The 25,991-nt window shown below is 39.9% G+C and overlaps 3 protein-coding genes across 3 annotated transcripts; 1 reads left to right on the forward strand and 2 right to left on the reverse strand.

Moving 5' to 3' along the window:
- Window positions 1–72: 72 nt before the first annotated feature.
- msx3 (muscle segment homeobox 3) lies at window positions 73–2,677 on the reverse strand. Its single transcript, XM_026353733.2, has 2 exons — window positions 2,144–2,677; window positions 73–1,751 (listed from the first exon to the last, which is right to left on the reverse strand). Exons 1-2 carry the CDS (start codon window positions 2,502–2,504, stop codon window positions 1,342–1,344), a joined length of 771 nt encoding a protein of 256 aa, XP_026209518.1. The 5' UTR covers window positions 2,505–2,677; the 3' UTR covers window positions 73–1,341.
- Window positions 2,678–20,580: 17,903 nt separating this feature from the next.
- On the forward strand, window positions 20,581–22,204 carry si:ch211-217g15.3 (uncharacterized protein LOC368914 homolog). The gene is made up of 4 exons (XM_026353922.1): window positions 20,581–20,901; window positions 21,041–21,104; window positions 21,231–21,268; window positions 21,362–22,204. Exons 1-4 carry the CDS (start codon window positions 20,894–20,896, stop codon window positions 22,029–22,031), a joined length of 780 nt encoding a protein of 259 aa, XP_026209707.1. The 5' UTR covers window positions 20,581–20,893; the 3' UTR covers window positions 22,032–22,204.
- On the reverse strand, window positions 22,205–23,601 carry fuom (fucose mutarotase). The gene is made up of 6 exons (XM_026353923.1): window positions 23,496–23,601; window positions 23,241–23,309; window positions 23,100–23,170; window positions 22,919–23,017; window positions 22,748–22,821; window positions 22,205–22,459 (listed from the first exon to the last, which is right to left on the reverse strand). Exons 1-6 carry the CDS (start codon window positions 23,578–23,580, stop codon window positions 22,393–22,395), a joined length of 465 nt encoding a protein of 154 aa, XP_026209708.1. The 5' UTR covers window positions 23,581–23,601; the 3' UTR covers window positions 22,205–22,392.
- Between the last annotated feature and the right edge of the window lie 2,390 nt (window positions 23,602–25,991).

Below are 25,991 nucleotides of genomic sequence, written 5' to 3' on the forward strand. Positions count from 1 at the left end.
TGTACAAAACCTTTAACTCATCAAATATAAAATACATTGTTCATTAAAGACTGATGTGAGAATTTCAGTCATGTTTAGTATTTTTGGAGTGTTTGCAAAAATAGCTGATATTTATATTTTGTAATTAAACTCTGGTCTTGGACTCTCGAGAGGTCTTTTAACAACTGTGCAAAAGTTTCCTTTATAACAGGTACTCAAATAAAAAAATATTTATTGTATTTATTTTACTTCGTATTTGAAACTGGGAAATTATTAAGTGGTTAAAAAATCATAAAGGGTTCAAAATTACCATGGGAGAAGTCACTGTGCAATTTAAACAACTCCATAGTAAAATGCCGAAGGTACACGTTTTTAAAATTAAACCTTTTAAACCTTTTTTAATGGGCACAAGTTCAGTACAACAGTAACTATAAGGCACTAGTAATGTTGTGGATTTCTTCTATAATAGTTTTGTTATTATGAGATAATTAAAATAGTTTTCACTAAATAAAGTTTGTTTTCTTAATCATTGAATCTTGAGATTTACTATTGAGCTTCTAATCTTAATTTTAGATCAAATATACTCATCAGACTTGTTTGGTAACTTTTTTTCTTACACCTTCTTCTTACAAAAAGGAAATGTGACTGTGAGTTATATTATCAATGAATTAAACATTTAATTTTCAGATTATATAGGAAGTGTGTTTTTTTTTAGTAGTGTGGATGACTAAATGTAGTGTAGTGTTTTCTTCTCTAAAATATAAATGTTTGTCCCTTTAGGGTGAGATTCTTTCACAGGCCCCTTCATGAAATGAAACATTTCACATCACCTTATTGAGTAATTGTTTTAAACCTAAAGCTGCAGGCCTTTAATCACGTCACCTTTAACCAAAGTGTTTGAGAAATGTCTCTTATTGAACAGAAAAAGCTCACAATATAAATGAGATTTGAAAGCTTAATCCGAAAAGGGAGACCAATGAGCGTCCACCATTCAAAAAAATAATATAATAAAATACAGAACACACTGCAGAAAAGACCATGTTAAATGATTTACCATCATCTAAATTTTAAATACTCATTCATAGAAATAATAATAAAAAAAAGACTACAAAATGTACAATAGAGGGACATTTTTTATGCACTTCCACGTGTTCCTTGAATGAACCGAGTGTTTTAAATTAAAGCCAGGTTATTCTACCCACACATCTGTGTCAGAAATAGACAGGGATAGATAGTAACTAGCCAATATAAGATTTCAGGCAGATCGACTCATGAGATGGACATTTAGCAGTGCTTGATGTTGAATAAAGGCATTTTTAAACGTGGCCTCCCCCAACGATGCAGTTCAAAGATAGTGGAGGGTTAAGAAGACAAGTAGTACATCCCATAGGGTCCACTGAATAGTCCGGGGACAGGTAAGGCCGGCCGCGGTCCGTTTAGGGCCCCATATAGGGACGGTGCGCCCATGGGTGCGCTCAGGGGGAAGGGAAAGGCAAAGGCCGGCAGTAGCGGCTTCGCGGCCAGCTTGAGCTTCTCCAGCTCGGCCTCCTGCAGTCTCTTGGCCTTGGCCCTGCGGTTCTGAAACCAGATCTTGACTTGGGTCTCTGTGAGACTGAGAGAGCTGGAGAACTCCGCTCTCTCTGCGATGGAGAGGTACTGTTTCTGTCGGAACTTCCTCTCCAGAGAAAGCAGCTGAGAGGTTGTAAAGGGAGTTCTGGGTTTCCTGTTGTTCTTGTGTTTCCGTAGGTTGCACGGGGTCGGGCTGGGAAGTCCTGGAAGTACATTTAAAAAGTCACATCAGTGGAATAGTAAATGATTGATGGGACCTAACTGCACCAGTGAGTGAAGCCCCATCAGGAAAGCAGAACACATATTTAGGCTTTATGAGCAGCTGTTTGCAGCATTTTAAAGTCAATCAAATCTAGATGTTTTGAAGAAAACTGTGATTTATAGGTTTTTTAAGGAATGAGATTAATAAGGTGCAGTGGCTTTTTACATCAAACTATCCTATTATATTCCACATACCCTTATTATACCTGTTTTGTGCTATTTAGTGCATGGCTCTGTGGAGATTTCCTCAACAGTTTTGGAAAACTGCTGAAAAATGTTTTCTGCTCGTAGGATTAAGTTAGTACTAGGAGTAGTAAGAGTATTCTACACTCACTTGGGGGAGATGCGTAAGGAGCATGAACCCAGGGGCTCTTCTCCTTGTCACTGTGGTCAACCACCTCTGGTTTGGACCGATAAAGTTCCCTCGGTGACGCACACTCGGTCTCCTCCGCTCGTACACAGTCCGAACCAGGCTCTGGTGAGTGGAGGCTTCTGCTCGGCGTCCTGTCTGATATGAGGGACTCCACGCTGAAAGGCAGATCTAGACTTTTGGTTTTGCATCTCCTGACAGGTGACAGATCCAGCTTGTCAGTTCCCACAACACCAGCGACTCTGTTGTCCGGCGAGGTCTCCCCCGGAGCAGCCGAGGGCGGTGATCCTTGCGCAGGATTCATTACGCACGACTGAGGTGCCATACAAACAACTTTTCGGCCTCTCTTCTCGTTGCTGTTTTATGTGTTTTCACTCGAGGAAATCTGTTGGAGCCAGTGTTCCTCCGACGTTGCACAGCTGCGCGCTACACTACAGTTTTGACGCACGGACTTGCTTCTCCTTCAGTGAAATGCCACAAGTCCCTCTTTCATCTTCCCGCACGCCTATGAGTCTCTCGATGTTTTCCACGTGACTCGAGCCAAACAGCTGGTGATAGGTCCGTTTCGAAATGACACTTCTGTGGTCCATTTCATGAGCCGTGGGTCATGACAGATGTAGAACTGCCATCAGGGGCGGGGTCCCCAAACTGAAGTAACTGCGTTTAATCTGCGCACATTTAAACACTGCAGCATAAATACATTTAAATATTAGTACACAAGCCTCTTTACCAAGTCTGGACACTCCACACACATATATGTAGCCTTCATATTTCATTAAATAATATTCTCAACAGACTAAAATAGCCTTTATATGTTTAATTGACACTTTTATTAATTAATCAAGTAAAATGACCAAATTTAGACATCTGTGAAGTAGAAAATAAATGTGGAGCATCCCTCATAAAATGCTTTACTTAGCCTAATACCCACTCCACAGCTGCACTTATAAGTATTTTTATATTAATCAAAATACTAAGGTGTTGATGAGAACAAACCTGAGCTATAAGCTACATAGCAAAAGTTAAATTAATACAGATTTTAGATTCATCAGGTTGACAAAAAGATGGTTGCAAATAATTGGTCATGTTGTGTTGTGTCTGCTCTCCTTTAGTGTTAAAAAATGAATTTATTCAGGCTTAACAAAAATGGAATCCAAACTCTCTCTAGTTAGGTGCCACAGAAGATGCAGCTGACAAATATTTACTAGTATGAAATGTTTTCATTATGTTGCATTAAACTACAGTGTCATTCGTTGTTGCATTTAAGAATGTGTTGACAGTAGTTTAGTGCTGTGTTTCATTAAAGCAGTAAGACTACATCTCATACTTTTGAGAGTTATTATCACTTACTATTACTACATTTCCATCTTGTGGTCAGTAATCAAATGATCCTCTTCAAAACAGGTCAAATAATTTTCAGTGAAACCCAATACATGAGTGTTTTTCTCTCTTATGGGAACAACTGGGCCTGTAGCAGCACACTATCTGTCTGTTGGACAATTGGTTAAATGGAGTTAACTGTTTCTCTCTCCCCGAGGTACATTTCTGCTTTGATCCTGCTGCGCCTGGCGCCTGTCTGCTCTCTCTCCCCCTCTCCCTCTCTCTGTGACAATGATAGATTGCTGGGTAACCATACAAGCTTTCAATGACTGTAATTTAGTGCCCAACAACATTACATTCTCCTCTACTTACTGTGAATATTACTACTCTCACTCTCCTCCTGTTTGAAAAGGGATGTAGGGCTGTCTGTAATGTTTTGTTTCTCTTCTATTGTTTTATAATGAATGAGTAAATGATGTTTCCTACTTCCTACTCTGTGAGTAGCGCACATATGCCAGAAAAATCAGGAATAAGTTCAGTCTTTAGCACTGTGAAATCTATCTAGTGCAGTAGCTCCACTGTAGTTTTTTTTAATGTAACAAAGCTTTTCAGCTTTTTGATACATGTAGATTAAAAGTGAAAGTCAGATAAATTCTTGGTAATCTTGGATTATTGTAAAATGTATCATCACTTACTAGCAGCACCAATCTGTTGGAGCTGGATAGTCGGCACAGTCTTTAGGATTTAACAGTTAGGCATCTTGGATTTGTGTAACACATTTAATGACATTTCACTAAACCCCAACATGTCAAGCTGCTGGTGGCGCCACAGGAAACATCAGAAACATGGGTCATTTCAGTCTGTCCTCTGGGCACCATAAATGTCACCAAATGAAACGGCAATCCATCCAGTAGTTGATGTGATATTTTAGTCTGTGAAGACTAAAATACACACAAACACACGCACAGATACACATACCTCTCTGAACACTGCTGTCTTGCCAAAGTGGAGAATTGTTTAAGGAGGCAATTGTGGTTTCCAGAAGAGTTTTCCTTTCAAATCCAACATGTTGAGGCTGGCTCTATATATTTCATTTTTTAAATCGTTCTCTTTCATGAAAGTTGGCACGGCTTACCCCTATCCTAAGCAAACTCTGGGGAGGGGGCTGGATTCATGTGGGATAAACATTTATGAAACACACAGCAGGGAACTTTGTGGTGAAAGTTTATCGTCTTTAAAGGAGACGGGAATCCTGCCTGGTGAAGCATAACAGAACATTATCCTGTGTCTGAGTGGACCTGCCGACATTGGTATGTCAAAATGTCAGTTGATGTGAGATCACAAATTTTCCTTTTCATGCTGACATCTATAATAAATTTTCCTCAATATGAGGTCTCTTTATTATTATAGACAGAGTGAAATGTTGATGTGCCATATGCACAGTTATCATATTTATCATTCAGTCCATTTCATGCAGAGATGTGATCAAGTCAGCATTGAGTGGGTTCCCAAACTCATAAACTCATATTGTTCATGTTCATCATTCATACGTCTCAGACAAATATTGCAGAAGTGCACTGAACTGAGAACTGCATCTTTGAGACACAAAGGGACAGAATGAAGAGTTTTTAAAGCTGATTCTGTCTCAGCTACTTCTGAGATAAAGTAGGATTCTTGACTTTCAGGACTGTTTATTTAGTTAAGCCTACATTTTAAATGCTTAAAGCACTCACGCTGAAAATTGGTGTCACTGATATGGGTGTTTAATTAATTACTGAAACAATATAGTCAAACATACAGGCTCACATGCCCCTGCTCTGTTTTACTCAGGCCCAGTCATGACAGTCATGCCAAAGAGGATGTGGAAGGCCTGCGGTCTTACCAGTGATGCCTCTGCTTATCTGATCTGAGCCTGAAGGGAACTGCAACAACACGTCAGACTTGATTAGTTCTTTCATCTTTCCCTCTGTCAGCACATTGTGTCATGTGAGCTGCTACTATCTCTGCACCCACTCAAGGTCAGGTCTAACCTGCCGACCCAAACTGTGAAGAAGGTCACTGGTGTGACCTTCTGGCTGTTGGGACATACATAATGTTCTTCTCTCTGCTCTCCTCCCTCAGGTGGCGTTGAATGTCAAGTAGCACCTGAAAAAGAGTTCATAAAGGGCTTTCACAATGTACACCTGACTAACTACTGTGGGAAGAGAGGGGGTGAAATGATGAACATAATGGGTTCATAATGAAAAATGATGTGGAGAGGTATAGAGAGATATTGGGCAGGTTAGGGTTTGGTGTTGCCACCAGAATGGTGTGTTTATTAAAACACAAGCGAATCCATAAATGCTTTCCAATTTAATAATGTAAATAATATTGGATTCCAGTATTGAATAGTGTTGGTATAATATCTCAGACACAACAATTCAACTCAGGAATCCCCAGCAACATGGAGGAATGTGGAGGAAGTGCAGTTGACAAAGAAAGCTACCAATGTTCAGTTCATTGAGTCTTCGTTTTTCCACCATCATAAACTGAATCTGTGTTTCAAGCCGTCATTTTGACTATAGTATCTTAGATATATCTTCTAATTTCCTTCTTGAGGATGACGCACCGGGGACTCACATGGCAGATGATGCTTGAGACTTTTGTAATCACCTAATGCATTGTTGATTGGCTAAGTGCTTTTCATTTATCCTCTAAATGTTTGCATGACTCGGCTGCCAGGGGGAAGCGTTGACAGGTGAGCACCAACCAGTTTATTATGCCTCTGTGTGTTTTGTATGTACGATATTGGGCTTGGTGACAGGAAGGCGCATTCCACATGGCGTCTGACAGAGACGAGCAGAGTGTTTGTCTGATGGGGACTCGGCGGTGAGTCTTGTCTGCTGTGCCAGGTGCTAACAGGTGAACACAGAGATATTGTTGCTGTATTGTTGCAGTTTGGGAGAAATGGAGGGGAACAAAGGCAACCGGACACTCTCTCTGGACCTGGAGCGATCCAGGGGTTAGGGCGAGCTCAGTGACAGTGCTGACAGCATGGGGGAACTCAGATGGTAGCCTGTGCTCAGTGATAATAATGATGATGATAATAATGTTGGAGAATATCCCTCTAACAGAGGTTAGTGATGTCAGAATTATCAAAGGCCCGTTATTGTCTGATTATGATAGCAGATGTACGCAACATTAGTATGAGGGTGATGACAAAGAGGAGTGGGGGACATTACAGGACTAATGGAAGCAAAAGAAACCTGACAGATACACATATACTCACAAAAACACACTCTGAGAGAGCTCGCACCATCTCAGATATACTAAACTACTAAAAAGTCTTACCACAACATACGGTATGAAACAGTTTCTTGTTCCATGTCTGTATCAGTATTATTGTTTCCCCTTACGGTCCATACATTTACAGTGAATTCAATATCTCAAATGTCTGTATCACAGTATCAGCTTTCCATTTTCAATAAATTGCAGCATGAGGTCAGACCACAACACGAAAGGAAGACAGTAGCCAACATACTTTGGTGTATAGTAGGCCCTCTGGAAGCTGAAAATGGTGTCGGAAAGATGTTGCTGATTGACAATTTGCAAATTTGGTTAGATATTTCGCAACATACTGACTCCCATCAAATGTCAATTAAGGGTGTCGGCAAGTAATAGCAGCTGCTTCGCAACATGCTGCGGCAGCTTAAATGTTGAAAAATCCCACAGGCACAGCTACTGGGAGATGATTGGTCCACTGAAACACTCAAGTCATTTTAAGAATCCTATGTCATGACCCCTGTGACTACAGATAGAGAAATCAAAGAGATGTGCTAATGTATCCTGGCACAGTCTCCTGCAATACTAAAATGTGACAGTATTTATCCTGGAGCTGAAAAATGAATTAAAGAAATAGCTCCATGTTTTGGGAAAGACACATATTTATTATCCTGTTTATGAGTTAGGTTGTTTCCACTCTCCTTTGTTAATGTGTAGCCGAACCAGCACTCGTTTAGCTGAAGTTATCACAAAATCAGGTAACAGGGGAAAGAGGTAAGGTTTTGTTATGTTAGACAGAGTAAGGCATGCTGTTCTCTATTTCTGTTTCCAATTCTTATGCGAAACTAAGCTAATTTTTAAAAATATCCTTTTATGTAAAAAACATATGATAGTGATAGTAATCCTCTCTCTCTCTCTCTCTGCACAATCTCTGAAATATCAAAGTACTTCTGAAAGCCTCTGCTTTAATTTCTACATTTTTAAGGGGTGAATTCTACTGGCTGTTCAACTAAAAAACAAATCATTTCTGAAAATGATTTCATGTTGGACGGATATATTCATCTTCTAGGTGAGTTGATTATCTCAGTAAATTTCAGTGTCATAATGTGCTAAAGGCTTTGACGAAAACTTGAACAAATCTGTCTTCCTTGCCTTGCTCAAGGGTATTTTTGAACTTGCTCTTGATCGTGGGAATATTTTTTGGTATTCACTTCCCACTGAACAGTTTTTTTAGTCCATCAGCTGATTCGAGCCAGTATGATGCCCTGGTCACACTCCTAACTCTCTAACTTTAGGCTAATGCTTTAACTGTCTTGGTCATCTCACTTGTGAATACAGATACAGAGCATAAAAACGGATATTTAAGACGCTAACCTGTGCTTGTGTGAGAAAGTGACTTGCCGCCTGTGATCTTAGCACAGTGACAACCTGAACAAATATGCTGAGTCGATTCTTTTGAGATTACAATAGATTCCACGTCGTCTCCTGAAGCTCTGAAAGAGAAGGGAGGGCACAGCAGAGGCCCCTGAATAAACAACCATTAAATTCTCCCTACGCCTGCATGAGGGGAAACTTCAGACTTGGGGCTGCACTTTAAACAAACCAAACACAGACAGGCTGAATGTAGGGAGAGTGAAATTCGTTATAATAAGGAATTCCATTTTATCCAGTCAACTTTACCTTTTTAGATTATATAGACAGTAAAATGGGGCAGATTAGTGGAGGAAAATGGTGTGGAGAGAGTGGAGAATGGATGAGGGAGAAGATGAAAGCTTTGTTGCGCTGATGCTTAATGAGCTGGAAAACACAATTGAACTTCTCTGACTGTGGAAATTGCTGTGAGGGCATCGTAAATTAGCGCCAGTGTGGGAGCTAGCCTGCTGACAGAAAAGGGGCTTTGTGTGGTAAAGGTTCCTTCACAAGTTGCAGCCACTGAGATCCTTACAGCAGCATCACAGCTCGATGAGACGCCCGACGAGGAGTTCGCCGTGACTCTTAAACATAGACGACAGAACAGCAGCAGTGTTGTTCACTTCTTTGACAGTGTGAACGGTCTTCACTTTGCCATCCATCCTGTGTCGGATCTGTGTTTTCCAAAAACGCTTTTACTTTATTTTCTCTTTGGTTTGTTTCAAACTTTTTCCTTATTTATCTCCGTCCTCTTGACCTTAAATATTTAGCAGTTTGTTCTTTCTCTGTGTCCTGCTACCTGTGGATTATTACTCCATAAACAGCGAGTCCAGACAAAGAACAGACAGGCAAAGTTATGACATGTAGTGGATAATCGAGAAAGGGAATGAAGAGGAGACGAGTATAACTCTTCTGTGATATTTAGTGAACTCCAAAGGGCGACTCTTCATTCTAGCTTTGCAGGCTTGGCACATGCCTTCTGTTACTAAGTGGCTTCATATTGAAAGGCTCCGCGGACACTATTCTCTCTCCCACTGGGTGCCAGCCTCTCTGCCCTGGCAGCTGCTGGGCTTTAGAATAGAGCCATAGTTTCCCCTCTGCAGGTGAGCTGCACAGCCAAAACAGGGCCCCTCAAAGGCCCTTTCAGAGCCTCAATAGGAAACTGACTTCGGGAGAGAGGAACGGGCGCACAATGGCTGTCTTCTCTGGACACAGAGAAGATGGAGATGAGCTATTGGGGCGCTGCTTTAGTGTTGCTTATAGCCATGTCGAGGAGAGGTGATGAGAGAAGAGACGAGAGGATGAGTTTTTGAAGGCGTGGTTCATACCCCTCAGCGTTTTTTAGCTCTGCCTCTAGCAGAGCAGGGATGTCCTGACACCCTGCGTATCCGATGTGATTGCTGTGCCTTTGAAACCTGACGAAACACAATGTTTTTCCATGTCCTAGGGTGACAGGGGTGACACTCAGCTCCTATCCTCCCCTCTTTCCACCCCCTCCCCTCCAGTGGAGCTCTTTTTCGCCATGGCAAAACTCTTCCCATGCAGCGAGGAAAGAATTCACCTCCCTCTGCTCCCGCTCACCTCCTTTTTATAGTTTGTTTTTTAACATTTATTAGCAACAGCTTTCAGTGACATGACGAGTTGGCAACGACAGGGTATGAGGGAGGCGATGAGAGAGCACTTAAAAGTGTGGTGATGGAAAGGAGTGATGAAGGAAAGGAAAAGAGAGTTATCCTTTCCCTTTGTTGGTAATTGCAGCAAGTCCACATCCTGTCAAACATAAAAAAAAACAGAAACACAAACTGACAACCTGGATCTCTGTATCTCTGCCTTCAAATTATGACTGTGTAATAATTCGTTATTATGGTTTGTGTGTCCCTAATTATATAATTATAAGAGTAAATTCTTCCATTAATATATAATTTCTTATGGTTATGTTGCCCTTTTGAAACTGTAGCAGTCACCAATGGGACTGTATATGTAATAAAATGACACATGGGGTTTTGCTTGATAAAATGTACTTGCACACTGACATAAAAAGAAAACAGGACAGGAAAATAGATTGTAAGCATAAACTGGTGGAGCTAGCGTGGCTGTTGGACTGTAGCAATATCATCCCACTCTTTTTGTGACTAATCTCTTTCCATGTTTGTGCAGAAAATGTCTGTGTCGAGCTTCGTTCTTCAAAGAAATGAAAAATCGGATCCGTCTGAAGCCATGAGGTATTTTAATGCAGGCTCTGTGGGTTGCACGGCGATTTACTGGAACAAATTTGTATTAGTTTGAAACAGTAAAAAAGTGACAGCTTTGTCTGTCTCGTCAAAATCATAATGCGACCTACTGTTTATTTATTTTGAAACCTGCATGATTATTTTCTGGTAAAACGCTAAAACTTATGTCCCTTAATAGCTTGCGTATGAGCATAAATCTTTACCATGTGATTATGAGTCATTTAGTAAAATTCCTGTCAAAATGAATGTTATTGTTATTGTTTACATTTCATGAGATTTTAAACACATGGTCGTCTGGGAGATTATGGAGCCTTTAGCTGTCTAATATAATTAAGTTGGGTAGGAAGATGCTATCAGTCCCTGTCTCATTTTTCCTCTCTTTTCTTTCCCTGTCCTTCCTTCCTTCATCTCATCTAATCAGTTCCACTCTGTTATTGCTGGCCCCGGGCTGTTTACCTCTTTGCTAAACTGCTTTCACAAGCATAAGACCAAAGCCTGCTCAAATGTCTATTAGACCCTTTAAATACCCACTCAGACTCTCAGTCACTGTGTGGCTGACCTCACAGTGGTTGTTGCCATCATTATGGCATCAATGCTCACTGATCTGACGTTCCTCACACCTTCTTAAGTCAGGAGTCGTTTTTTTCCCCTCTGAAGTTAGTGGACCACTTTTGAAAGGTTAAGTGGTGAATAGGGGCTCTCATGGCAGTGCACAGAGCTGAGCGGACAATGTGACCGCAGCCCTGGAGGACATTAGATGCTATGAAATCCAGGACAGACATTTCTACATAAGTTCTGAGGACAGACATGCTCATGAATGCACTATGCTTCATGTACTATTTGCTTTGAGGTTTTGAGAAGAAAGAAGCATTTCCTGCAGTCGGAGCAGCTGGGAGTGATTTAGCGACATTAGTAAAATCCTATTCTGGCAAGCGTCTTTCCTCAGGGATAAGTTCATAGGGCTATGTAAACCAATAATGTAATAGTAACCTTCTTTAGTGAGATTCATCTTGTGTAGCCTTATTTTTAGAGGACACAGTAGGCATCATTGTTGTGTTAGTTTAATTTACAGAGAACATTGTGACTTTTGCATTTAACCTCTCCTGGTGCAATATTTAACTTTTACTGTTGATGTGTGAATATTGAAATACATACAGTATTACAGTATCTGTCTGCAGTATATTGCCTTCCACTAAGTAAAATGTATGTCCTGTTGTAATAAAAAATACTAAAAAAAAAGCGATCTCATAAAAGAGAATAAATCTTTCTCTCAGACAATACGCTCAAGTATGAATCAAAAAACAAATTCTCTCTTACCAAATCCGCTGCTGGTTCTTGTAAATATTTTTTTTAATGCTATGATTTGCTTTGAGCTTATAAATTGATGCCTTGATGTCATATTTTAAACAGTGATAAGAGACCAAGTCATTGTTTATTAAATCAAAAGTGAAATTTCAAACCGTGCCCTGTTGCACATAATTTTGCAGGGTGTAAAGTTTTAGGACAGTTTATAGAAACTATAAAAAATAACTTTACGTTAATCAGTTATTAAAGTAATATTTGGTAAGATTCACAGCTCAACTGTCAACTTAGCTTATTATTGGATTGAAAAATATCTAAATTGCAAAGAGCTGTATAAATGTCACTACAGCATGTTGTTGCTTGTGCTTATTTTACATGTTGAGCTGGTTGAATTCAGAAAAACTGGGGAGAAAAGCCTTATTACTGTGTTTTTATATATTTAATTTTTTAGAAACTTTTATTAGTGCCACAGTGGGAAAATTGCGTTGTGGACAAGCTGCCACCTTGACAAGTAGCTAGGAAAGACCAGGGGTCAAACCACATCTTTGAGGTTTCTTAGCATCAGTGATCCTAAGAAACCTCTTTTTCTTTCACTTCGTGTCTCTTTTTACATGGCTGTTATCTGCGTTCTGCAGGTATGTAATTATGGTTTGAAAAGGTTGGAGCCAGACTTCCACAGGGCACAGGGTGGGAACAATGATGGCTCTGAGAGGCGACGTCAGGGAGCAGAGAGACTACAAACTACACATATACTGTAAACAGCTAGGTTACATGGCATTGAAAGATGTGTAATCAGCAACTTGGCATGAATAGAGGTTGTTACAGTAACAAGGCTGATAAATGACGCTTTACGTGTAACAGGGTTTCTCAAATCTGTTTATAATTGGTCACTGTGATGCAGTGTGGGATACATAACATAAATATTATGTTACCCTTCTATATACTGCAGCATTTTTGAAAAAAAAAAAGATTGACTATAAATGTATTTTCTCAATAAATTTACTAAAATATATACCCCAATCTTCTAATGATGGGTAAACTAGTATTAACTTTTATTAGTATTAACTAACTCAGAATTCACAATCATCTCCTAATAATATTTTGTATTTTCACCACAGTTGTCTTTACATTTTATGTGTAGTCCTACTTATTACTTACTTTACTTAAAGATTAGTGGGCCAGAGAAACTAGCTGCTGGAAACCTTTGAGAAAATTAAGATTTTTTTGACAAATTGACCCCATCAGGGTGCGAAACAGCATTCCTGTGATGCAAAAGCTGCACATGAGAAAAACCCTAGAAGCTATGCTCCAATTAGTTGTAGATAAATGATGATTACCAAAGATGAAGTAATCATTTTAAATGAGTCAGCTGGGTCTGACATTCATTTCTCACCAGGGAGTCTGTAATTATCTTTTCGAGTTTGTACAAAGAAACCACTGGTATTTGAAGTGTAAAGATGCACAAAAAGGACGCATAAATCACATAAGGTACAAATGGTCTGTCATTAATTGTTACATATTCTCACAGGCTGAACTTTGTATTCTTTAGGATAAATATGCACTTCAAAAGATGAGCGTTTTGTCAACTGATCATATCTGCTGACAAAAAAAAAAAGAAAAGAAAAAACAAATCTAAAAGCAGAGCGCATAAAAAGTTTCATCTGCCGACACAACTGCACAGTGCAGGCACATGTTTCTTTAATAAGGATGAAAGCATGGCGCCCTTGTAACTGGATCTGTCTGTAGCAGGCAGCCTTCCATCAAGGAACAGCAGGATCCTCTCTTTAACCAGAGAGCATCAGGACAGATGGGACTGTGACACGCAAACTCAAACACACAAAAGTAAGAGACAGTCAGAGGCTTTCTGTGATCTTGTGTTGTGAATACCAAGGGAAGGGCCAGTGGATGTGGTGTAAAGAACATCTGTAACACCTGTACTCACTGTTAACACCTGTACTCAGAGTTGCTCCTCTCTGTCGGCATGACAGTGGTCACAGGATGTGCTCCCTGCTGAGCGGACTGAACTGACAGCTCTGTGATGAATTCTGTGATGCTGTGGGTCAAAGGTTAAAGGTTAGGGGTACTCCAGCTGGCAACCAGGGCCACAGTGGACTCCAGTGAGGAGGCATTCAGTGGCCAGAGGGGGAGGAGGGGGGGGGGGGGGGGGGGGAAGCAGAGGATGGGAGGAGGCTGAAGCAGTTTCTCTTGTTTGATGTACTCCACCCTCAAGGCTTTTTTCTTTCCTGGCATGAATCATTGCTACGCTCAGATGTTTGAGGCTGAAAACAAGCAGGCGTTTATCCAAACATTAAAGAAACTGTTCTCAACCTTTTTACATTGACAATGTATTTTAATGTAAATGGTGATACTCATAAGTGACCATCACCACCTGATTCTGCAGTTTCCCTCTGTATTGTGCTGCTTTGTAGCAACTCTAGGTTATTGTTTTGGGTTTCTGGTCCTCAACTTTTAATGTAGAGTCACTGCTCTCGTAATATCATTTCGGGCGGCGGCAGGTGGCTGACAGCCACAGTTTAGCAAACATAGTAGAACATTTAGCAGCTAAGATGTTTTTCCTTAAACATAACACAGGACTAAAAAGAGGGTGAATGTTGTATTTACAATTATCAGATACACAGAAACATTATTATGCTAATATTTCTATGTATTAGTTGGATGTAAAAATAAGGGTCTATACTACATTTTGGGAAGGTAAACTAACCACATAAAGCCTAATCTGGAAACTACGGAGTGTGAGTTTCAGTATTTCCCTGGTTTTTCCTGTAGAGGGCTGTTCCTTTAATTAATGAGCCACATGTGCCAAGAGTTGGCATGATGTGTGTTTCATTTAACATAGTTTTCCAAAACATTAGTTCTCCTTGAGTGGAAAATGTGCTTAATGAGAAGTGCACAAAACACAGTAAATAGCCATTAAACTTACTTTAACAGCTCCCACATGTTTACTGAGTTTATGAGGGGTGTGATTGAGAAAGGATAAGGGTGTGGAGTATGTTTTTGTGTGTCTGTTTGAGAGAGAGCGAGAGGGGGGGGGGACCACCTGAACTTTCCCTCTCATTATTGTATCTATAATATAATATTTCCACGGGTGATGCGCTCTGTCAAAGCTGTGCAGTGACTCCCTGTCAGCCCAAGCAGCTACAGCGTCGCTAATGTCCATCTTTCACACATCTACTCATCAGTTTTTCAGATGAGCTCTCCTGGACAATAAGGTTGACCGTATTCCTCTGCGTCGCTTCTCAAACAGATAAAGGACTTCGCAGTGTCCTGTCATCACTAACATAACAGACAGAGGGGAAAGTTCCTCTTTCTGTGTGTCCCCTGTGTGGCTGCGCTGTTCCTGGTCCATCTCCCCTCATCTGCCTCAGCTGTCAACAGCACTATTGTTGCTGGAAAACTGTATCAGACATTACCTGTGGAGCCAGATAGTCATGTGACTCTGGGCCTCAGACTGCCTGGCTCATAAGTTGCCTCATTGTTCCATCCTAAAATGCCACCTGTTTACTGAGAAGACATTATATTAGGCATTCACATTAAAACATGTTTAAGGCAGTGTAATAAGCTGAAGTGCCTGGATGCAGCTTTTGAGCAGATGGCTCACTAATTCTTTCTGTGGCTGCTACATAAGTCTGACAGCTCCCCGTTCACCGAATCATCATCACAACATTTCATGTTCGCCTACGTTCTTTCATGGAGGTCCTTCCCCCCAGCCCTGTAATTCGTGCGGTTAACTCCACCATGAGATGTCTAATGTGTGTTTAATGGGTGTTGGTGAAGCATCAATTAAGTTAATTGTAGATCATTGAGTTAATTTTAGTTATTTAGAAAACCCCAGCTTTCCCAAATGTTGTGAGTGTGGGGGATATGACGGAAGACTATGAGTAAAGACAGAGGGGTGGTTAGCCTCAAATACAGCCCTGCGCTCCGGGAAGACCTTTATGGGATTTACTGATAGTAATGACGGTGATGATGAGGTGTTGGTGCTGATGATTGTTTTAGTGTGGAGGAGTGACTTTTTTGTTTTCATCTGAGGTGTACAATATGTTCATTATCACAGTTCAAACAGCAGTGCAGTGTATGTTAGGGTTTAAGTGTGGAGTCTGATGTCTCCACAGTGATTGTTGCCTTTTAAACTATTGTGTTTTCTATTTGTTTCTTTACCAGTAAAGAAGTCTCAATAAGGATGCCACTTTAAGTCAAGTAGAAACATGATGGCTGCATTCCTTTGGAGCCTTAGCAGTAATAAGCTGTTATTGGTTTTGGGGCCGAGCCAGGACATCAGATCCTGCACTTAAGTTACAATTTGAACGTGCTGTCATCAGTGGCAATGACATATTAATCTACTGTATCTGAGTACACGCTGTGCATGTGGCATTGAAATGCTCATATACACACTTGTACAACTGTGTAATACGAGCATAAAGCAGAATGAAGCCCAGATCATTCATTTTAAAATGGGAATTTTGTCAAATATTCATTTTGGTGTTTTCCCCCATAAATTGCTGCAAGCTGTAACATTTGGAGCATGTTTTCTAACCCAGAATTACAGACATAAATCATGATTTAATGCTGAATTAAAATAGTTACAGACAGGCAATTTATTCTTGGCTACTTCTTTGCATTTTGTGCAATAACATCATGTGACTGTGTGTCTGTGTGTTTCACAATATATTGCCAGGAATCATTACTTGCTGACAACTCCCATTCATTCCGTTTTTTTACCCTTGCATTTTCTAGATAACTTGCTATTTACATGATACAAGCATGTTCACACAACACACCAGCGCACACACCCAACGAACATCAAGATACAAGTACATGTACAGTATGCACTGCTATAGGAAGAGGAAAGCATATTTGCATCTCATCCACTTGGCAGATCAAAACTAAGTCTCTGATATCTTCTAGAGGTGTCGGAGCTCAATCTGTTCACACCACATAGAAAGAATCAATTATCTTCATATTACCTGTGGCTAGAAAAGAAGCTGAGGGGGAATTGGAGGCTCATTAAGAAATAGTCTACCATCTCTCCTGCTTGTTTTGGTTCTAGGCTTGATAATTACACTACATAAACTTCTGTACCTTCTGGGCAATATACCATACAATAATGTAAAGATATATTTGGTTTTAAAAACATATCAAAGCCATAAATGTTATGTTTTATTTACCATATAACTTGTCTTTTTATTAAGAGTGATGTTTTTGCTGTAAAGTCATTGCTTTCTTTGAGCCTAGAGACAAATATAAGCGGCTATAAATAAAAGTAGGGTTTGACATTTTAAGAAATACACCTACTCACTTTCTTGCCAAACATTTGATGAAAAAATTAATACCACTATCAGACTTGCTGGATCACAATTATGCTGTGCCAGCAGCCATGCCCAAGAAAAATAGTCTACCTGCCAGTACCTCTTAAACTCAACAATTAATATGTTGCTTCAATAATTTTGATTGAAAGATTTTCCCTCAGTGTTAGAAAAACTCAAGTGTAGACAAATATATTAAAATTGTGGCATGTATTTTGAAGTCCCTCAATGTCCCCCAGTGCACATGACTCTGACAAACTACCTTTACTAACCTTTCCAATAACAGTACTACTGCTTTCAAACTTTCCGAAACTAGATCACCTTGGTAGACTGAGTGAGTGAGTGAGATATGATTCGGTCCGATAGAGAGCAGTTCGTTTCAGTGAGTAACAGGGCTCTGCCAACCAGAGACTGGTTAAACCACAGCAGAGCATGTTTTCCTGTTAGTCCGTGGGGCCATCAGAAGTTCAGGGAACAGAGTCCTGTGGTTAATCTGTGCTGGTAGCTGCTGGGCCTGGCATGAAATCTGTTTCACTGATGTGTGCAGGACACAGGGGGTAGATTGGTAGGAGCTTCAGCACACTTTATCCATCAGACCTCACTTTCAAGGCCTGGAGCTGTGGGATGTCTTCTCCCAGGGCAGTGGTTTCTGGGAGACTGACGGAGCATTTCCATTATGGCTCATTTCTCCTGGCCTCAGTGTCAGTTTAACAGCCACTTTGTAGCCAGAATGAATCTGGCATTGTTTTAGTGTTTATCTTCATGAAGACAATTTTATTCATAAGAATAGATTGACATTTTGGGAAATTTGCTTACTTGCTTACTTTGTGCCTTCTCTTTCATACTCGTCCTTACTCTTTTCCTGTTATATACGTATTCTAAATATGGACCTATGGGCAGCAGACAGTTAGCTTAGTATAAAGATGGAATACACCAATCTAGCCTGGCTCTGTCCAAAGGTAACAAACTCTATGTACCAGCACTTCTAATCGTCACTAATTAACATGTTAAATACAATCTGTTTAATTTGTACTAAAACCAAAGTTATTTTAGAGCGGAGACTTTGGACAGAGCCACTCTAGCTGTTTTCAGTCTTCATGCGAAGCTAAGTTTGCCAATTGCTGCCTGAACTTTCATATTTACAGTAGCATGCAAACATAAGAGTGGTATCAATCTGCTCATTTGTTAGCAAATAGCCATATTTCCAAAAATATTGAATTTAAGTTTGAATATAGTAAAATGGGGATGAATCACTAGTTGTTTCCTTTGTCTTGAAGATGCCTGGCAGAGAGAGCCTGAAGCAGAAGACAGTAGGCCACTCAGTGACCTGGGAGTGGGGCTAGTCGAGGGGTAGCTTCGGTCTTGTACATATGGATCTGATAGACAGGGTAGATAACCAGCAGACGCAGTGGAGCCATCCCTGAATGGGTCAGGAAGTGTGGCCTGCCTGTCTGCTCCTGTTCTACTGTACAATGTGTATGTGTCCTCAATCCCGTTGTCATGAGACATTAAACTTAATGACTTGCCTACTGTTGAATGAACAGTTAAAGAGGTGTGGTGAAGAGTTCCCACAGCCACAATGACAACTGTAGTTTGTAGAAGGAAGAACTGCCAGACACTGAGGTGAAATCATATTCTTGAAAGCTGTACATATGTTAGATTAGTTAAATGGGTTTGTGGCAGTGATTGTCATCTGACAGATGTTTAACATAATACCAGAGTTCAGAGCTTTGGCTGCATATAAAAATAGATTCCTAAAGTCAGTTAAAATTAAAACAGTTGATATAAAACATGATGCAGTTTTAGTCTGAAACAGCGGGTCTGACTGTGTGAAAGGATCTTGCCATGGACATAGATTAGAGCTGACACATTCAAAAGTATATGTGGTGCCTGACCCTAAGATCACAGACTAATCATCTGCCTTCAATCTGTCCTCCTAGAGAGTATGTGAAGGGTAATTAGTCATCTTAAATAATTGAAGCTGTACAAAGAAGTGAGTCTGCTTGTGTCTGGGCTACTGTGGCACAAAGCCAAACAGAAATTACAGTATGTGCTTCAGGGGTAGTTCTAAATCCTTTATATGGGGACTTTAGTCTGTCTGTCAGCCCCCCCTAAAATGACTATCAACTATCAAACTATCAAAATATCAACATTTATTGAAAGTATAATTTTTACTTTTTAAAATAAATATTATACTAATAACTGAAAAATGCAGGACATGTTGATTAAAAAAAATAAATGATCAGAGTTTTTTTTATTTTATTTTATTCTCTTTGCTATTCTGCTTATTCTGCCCTCCCGGAATGTGGGTGTCCAGTTTGAGAGATAGGTAGACAGAGTTACTAGTTCAGGCTGTTTATTTACACGTTTTCAATCCTAGTCAAATGACAAAGAAAGTGTGCCAGGATGTACTAAAAACTAGTCTATTAGCTTGATGCTAATACATGGAATTCCCTATTCACATGCTAACAGAGATTAACAGTAGTGATGTTATACAGTAGTGAGGGCTAATCTCCCCTAAGGATGAAATCCTAGAACCGCCCCTGATGTTCATTGTGACTTCATGGTAAAAATGTACATATAAGTAAGTTATGGTATAAGAAGTATTATAATACACATACAAGACTTGATTTTTGCACAGCATAATATACTTTCATGCAAACTGCCTCTTATAGACCATGTTGCATATGGATACAAAGACAGTCGAGTCATCTAAAAAAATACCCGGGACTAAGCTTCCGAAGCTGAACGAATGGTGCGTTCACAAGTCCTGCAATACCTGAAAACAGGACGTCAAAAGGATTATTCCTATATTATCATAACTTTTTTTTCATCTGGCAAGTCTGGTTGAGACCTGAGAAGACCTGAGTAGGTGTAAAGAAGACAAACAGTCTTTAATTACTCTAGAAGCTTGTTGTACTCGGGTATTTAAATGAAATATGCAATGCTTTGAATTAACTTACACTGACAGTAATATGATGATGTTTAACTGGTATACACAGGTGTTTTTTAGTAAGTTCACCATCTCTGGAGTGCTATTATTTGTTAAGCTCAGCTAAACACAAGAAATGTTGGCCATATGATCTATGTCACATTTCATGTCAGTTCATCCAATAGTTTCTCTTAAAACCACAAACAACCTCATGGTGGCACTAGGACTCATAGGATCAACAAAGTCAGTATGACTTCATCAAGACCATAAAACTAAAACTACTTTGTAGTTAAATGTGTAGCAGAGGCCCAACCAGGAGTGTACAGGGTCGAACACCAAACATATCATATCAGCACTCATTAATCTGATAGCCAAATGGTATCATATAACATTTATATTTTATACATATCTGATAAATAATAATAAATGTTATCTATATTGCGCTGTAGTTACACTGAGTTCAAGTTAAGAGTTCAAGTTAAGGGTTAAACTATTATTGCATTATAATGTTTGTCTCATAATAACTTAACCTCAGTTTTAAGGCCATAGGGCTATGATCACTGAATGCTGACAAGCAGCATCAATACTACTAATAATTACTAATTATACGTGTATGTGTACAATTCTCTGCAAGAAATCAGGCACAATATGATCTTAAATCACACATAGTAAAATAATGACAGACTGAAAATGGTGTTGTGTTGACAAAATGCTGCTGAAGGCACGGCCATTTTGAAATTTATGATGAGCCACACACACTAGACAAGGAATGATTAATTACTTACTGATGGTGTTCCTGTATTCAGAGGAGACAAAGGTCAGAAAAATATAACTGGTTTATTGGTGAAACTTTGATCTTTGCTTTCCACAGTGAAAACACTGAGGAGAAAGTTTGTTCAGATGCAAAACGTTGAGCTGATAGGAAAGAGGCACCATGTTCAGGTAAGACTACAGATCTTTTTAAATGGTGTCTGAATCTTGTTGCAGTTTCTGTTAACTTGGTTTTAATACTTTACATTTTAAACACATCAAATTACTTTCTTGGACAAGGATCTGCTATGTAATGTCTTCTTACTCGTAGGTTTTTCCTAATAGTCTGCATTTCTCTGATATTTGGCATCACAGCTAAGCCATATAAACCCTGGGTACGTACAGTATATGTATTGAAAAGTCTACAGCTATAAGTCATATGATAAAGTATCATTTATCAGTTTGTATGGTTACTAGTTTACATTTGGAGAGCTGTCTTATAACGTGTGTTCTCTTGTTAGAATGAAGTTTCAGATGAAGCAGTTCAGGATGCTGTGGTGTAAGTTTTCATTTCCTTTCCCTAAAATGAGACATAATAATGTTCTCTAGGCTTGAGGAAATTCAGACTGAGGTTACATGATGTTCATTTCAGGTCGATAGATGGCAAAGGAAAGTTGTCCTGGAAAGTGGAAGTGGAACCTCCAGAGGACATCACTGACACTCTCTATGATATCGACCCTAACATGATGATTTGGAAGAGTATGACAGGATTGAACGAAGATGAGCTGCAACATCCATCAGTGGCGGACCTCGTCAAAGTTCAGATGCAAAATCTGGACACCCTCCCATCTGCTGACATCCAGGCAGAGCCTTTACAGGAAGTCATGAAGTCCTATCAGGAAGCAGAGGAGGATAGAGATCACATTGATCACCCTGTTTTCAGTAATGTGGCCTCACATTACACCTACAACGAAGCGAGTGATGAACTAGATAGATATTTGGCTCCACTGACAGCTGAGTACAAGGCCGGTGCACAGGCCCGTGTTGCATACTCAGAACCAGAGAAGGATGAGGATGACCTTTATCATCGTGACACCCAAGTCCTTCTGCAGCCAGCTCCACCTGTGCAAATGGAGTTGCTGAAAAGTGAGGTCCGAATTCACTTTGAGCCAGAGGAGGACATGGACGCCTTGTACCACAAAGATGTCCCACAGCTCATTCCCTACCAAGCTGAGTTTAAAGCTGATGCTCCTGTTTTCTTGACAGCTCAGAGGAAGCACAGTGAACCAGAGGAAGATCTGGATGGTATCTACCACCAGTAAGTGCTTTACCCATCCCTGGTTAAAGCTGTAACATTTCGAATCACACAGCTGATGCACTGTAGCTGCAACAGGTAGAAGAATCTGAAATGTAAATTGTCTTAATACCTCATGACTGAATACAACTTAACAAAATGTGTGTGTCTTGTTGATAAAGATACTTTCACACATTTATCCAAGACTTCACGTGTTTTATTACTGAAATGTATAAACAATGCTGAGTTAATTTACAAAAATACTAATACTCCTGCATATTCAACTGATATTCACCTTCACCCTTGATTTTCTCTGGAATGAATTTCAGGTGTGACTGAAATTGTCATAAGGTCATCATTTCTTTAAAGTGTGTGTATGTTTGTGTGTATTATTCAAGCAGCTCAGCAGGAATGACTCCCTTCTTCAGTATCAAGTTACCATATAAAGCAGTTTCCCTGTGTACACAGAGAAAAACACGAAATGAGAAAATATTTACCATTATCAGCTGCATGTTCTATAAAAAAAATATTAGTTACTTGTAAAAAAAATTGCCTGGTTCCAGATTTGTGAATTGTAGAACAATGTGTTGTTCAGTGAATCTAGTGAAGGTCTGATACTGTCTAAGTACCAGGCTTATGAAACATATACAGACTTATTATTAACTTTTACAAGGTGACTGCTTGTGCATCTTTTTGCAGTCACAAAACATTAGATCCTCAAATAAAGAAAGAGAATATACACACCCTGTTGCCACAACAGCATAGGCTTTCTTGGCCCGTTCATAGAAAGCGAACCTTTCCACAATCTCAAGAGGAGTCTACAAGTAAAAAGAAATCAACACACAACGAGTCACAAATCAGTTATTTTGTGTTACATGTGGAGTTTATGACCATCTGGGGGACAAGCTGCTTTACCTGAAACCCAACCTGATGCAGGAGATATGAGTACCTGTCCCACACAGGGACAGCTAAACCTTTCAGTTTGTCACTGTCGACCAGATCCATGACCGCAGCCTGTCAAAACATATTAGCACTGATTAGACATGTGATTCAACAAATGAAAACTGAAACTACCTTCACATTTATGATCCTGTACCGGAGAAGGAACATAGGTGTCCAGGGGCAACAACTTCAAAATTGCCTCCAAAAGCTGTGGGATTCCCAAACCTACACAAAGATCAGAGTTAGAACAAACACTAACACCAGCACTGACCCAGCAGGAGATGTGTTTTCATACCATCAGCTCGTATCTCTTCTGGACCACAAGCACAAATGGAAGATGCAGGAAAGTTTGCATCAGCAAGAACTGGAAGAAGAAACAAAAATCACAGTCAGTGGATGGTTGAGTGAACTGCAGCATGTTTAATATGTGGCTGTTTCAGCTGCAGGTTAATGATCAGTCCAGCTCTTGAACTTGAATTTGCCTTGTGTCCTACACTTTCAGCTGCTAGCGCTGCCAACCCATGAAGCTGTTGGTAATTACGTATCATACCCAGTTCATCGCCGTGGCCCATTTTAGCGAGAGCATAGAGAAGTTCAGGTGATAAAACCGAGGGGACTCCTTTCAGTACGACCATACTGTCAGCAACAAGAGAGGAGCGCAGCGAAACAAGAGCAGTCACTGCAGTGTACTTCCGCCTTCGTTCATGTCCGCCACAGACACTCTGCTGCAAAAAAATAAATTAATACATAACAAAAACCAACAGCTATTTATCAGGTAGAAATGTGAGTGTATTACGGTTGTATTGTAGAGTTGTATTATAGAGTTGTATTGTAGAGTTGTATTTTTCGGGCAGCCGGACGCAGTTTCTAGTAGGCGATGCTATTATCTCGATACTTAATTCGTCTTTGTAGACGCTAGGAAGCTGATGATTGGTTGGACCGAGTATCACATGGACCCCCTTTTACAAACGTAATATTAATTAAATAACAATAGAATAATAACGCATAGTAAAGTAAAGTGAATATGTAAATTTAAATACGATTGTCTATTTTATCTCCTATTTAGAATTGTGGTATTAGGTCAGAGAAAAAAGGCGTATGTGCAAATACAATGTTAGAATATCTAAATATTAGGAAGTAAATCTCTTCATCAGTCACTATTTCCGAAAACCTTGCAATCACTTTTACAAATACATAAAATAAAAGTTATCTACTGACGCTTAGCTATGACACCTCGCTCTGTGTTGTTTCTGACACCCTTGGGTGGCCATAATTCAAAGCAGACACCTGTGAACGTGTTCCGATGCGGCCCGTGGTGCCAAGAATGTGAGATAATGAAAATATTTGTCAGATGAAAACCACGCCACCCGAACCGGTTTGATCTGAGCCAGAAAATCTCTCAGCTGGGCAGAAAAAATGCTGAGGAACCCTTTCCATGACCGCAGATCATGGTTCTGGAAAAAAAAAAAAGCAGGAGATCTGCATATAAAAAGGCTTTTATAAAAGTCAAAGCACAGTGCAGCATGGCAGCCTACTGAATTTACCATTCCTATACAGCTGCTCTTAATCATGACATGAGACACATGTTAGTACTTATATTTTAAATCTGCAAATATTACTTACATAAACCATCATGTTTATAGTGTATTTTCCTTTATTCCTATAACATTCACCTATAATTTAAATGTGTTTTCTGCTAATGGTGCAAAAATCACCCCACATCTCAATGAAAATGATTAATGTAGCTGTTTCCTTTTTTCAGAAATGAATTAGGTGTATAGACAGATAAAGTCAGCAACATGGCTGAGGGGCACAGGGGCAGTGTAGGAATCTGAGAGTGATTTTTGCAGAGGGACTGGAGGCTGCTGGGCAGGAGAAAGGGCCCTTGCAGGAGCCAGGCCTGTCTGCCGGACTGAAAGCCTCCATTCTCCCTCTCCGGACCCATGCTGCTCTCTCTTTATTTCGGCTTCTTTAAATGAGTTTATCACGCTATGAGGGTCTGTGCTGCCAAAATGTAACGTTTTGCCCCCTTTGTACGTGTGGAGAGCCTCAATTGAGTCTACATTTATTATTTTGACCTTTCGGTAGCCCCAGAGAGGAGCTGCCTTTCGGGCCCTCTCTGCAGACTTTTGTGCTTCCCCGCGGAGAGAGGAGACGAGTTTTCTTTCTCTTCCTTTTTAAAGTTTTGTTCCAGGCAGCTCCAGGGGAATATTCAATGAAAATAAAAATCAATTAGGCCATGGCCTTGTGGAGATACGGGGCGCCGCCGTGTGAAGATCACAGAGAAAGAAGGTCCCTGGCGATGATTGGAGCGGCGCAAGAAAGCGCACACTAACCAAATTTGTTCTGGTGGTTTTGTTGAAGTCAAAATGATAGTTTTATGTGTTCCCGGATATAGTCAGCTAATAGGTGATAGGCAAGACGTAACACAGCGGACAATCTGTAAAGTTATTCCTTTTATGTAGGGTATCCACATAAGTAATGTTTCCACCGTCATCTCTGAATAAAGCGGCATTATTATTATAAATTCTTCTATTTATTCTAATATGCAAACTAGTAGACGATAAGATTGCATTTTACAGAATAAATCAAATTGGCATTTTGTCCTGCCACCTAAAGTTGAGCCCTTTGGTTATTTGATGAGCTGTGACACGATTTGGGGAAATCTTTATTTTAAGTATTCTGACGTCACTTTTTAATTTGACAGAAATAGCTAAATAACCATTTAACCTACATGTTTCTATATCACCAGTACTTGACGACTTTTACTTATATTCTTAATGACACTATAAGTATCACTGTACACACGTAAAAGAGCTGCAGACACCGACCACTCTGTAACTTTGTGTAACAAGTGAGTGCCATCTAGTGGTGTGAGGCGCACATGAATTGAATCCACTTTTATACTTGTTTTGAGGCCTTCATTGTCATATTTGTTTCTGACTGCATTGTATAATTTACATATATGTTTGTCAATGTGTATTCAAAGACAAAAACCTGATATGTATGAGTCACAAATAGACAAATGTGAAGAGTGTGCAATCTG

Source organism: Anabas testudineus, chromosome 15, assembly GCF_900324465.2.
Source record: "Anabas testudineus chromosome 15, fAnaTes1.2, whole genome shotgun sequence".
In the NCBI taxonomy this organism is placed as follows: Eukaryota; Metazoa; Chordata; class Actinopteri; order Anabantiformes; family Anabantidae; genus Anabas; species Anabas testudineus.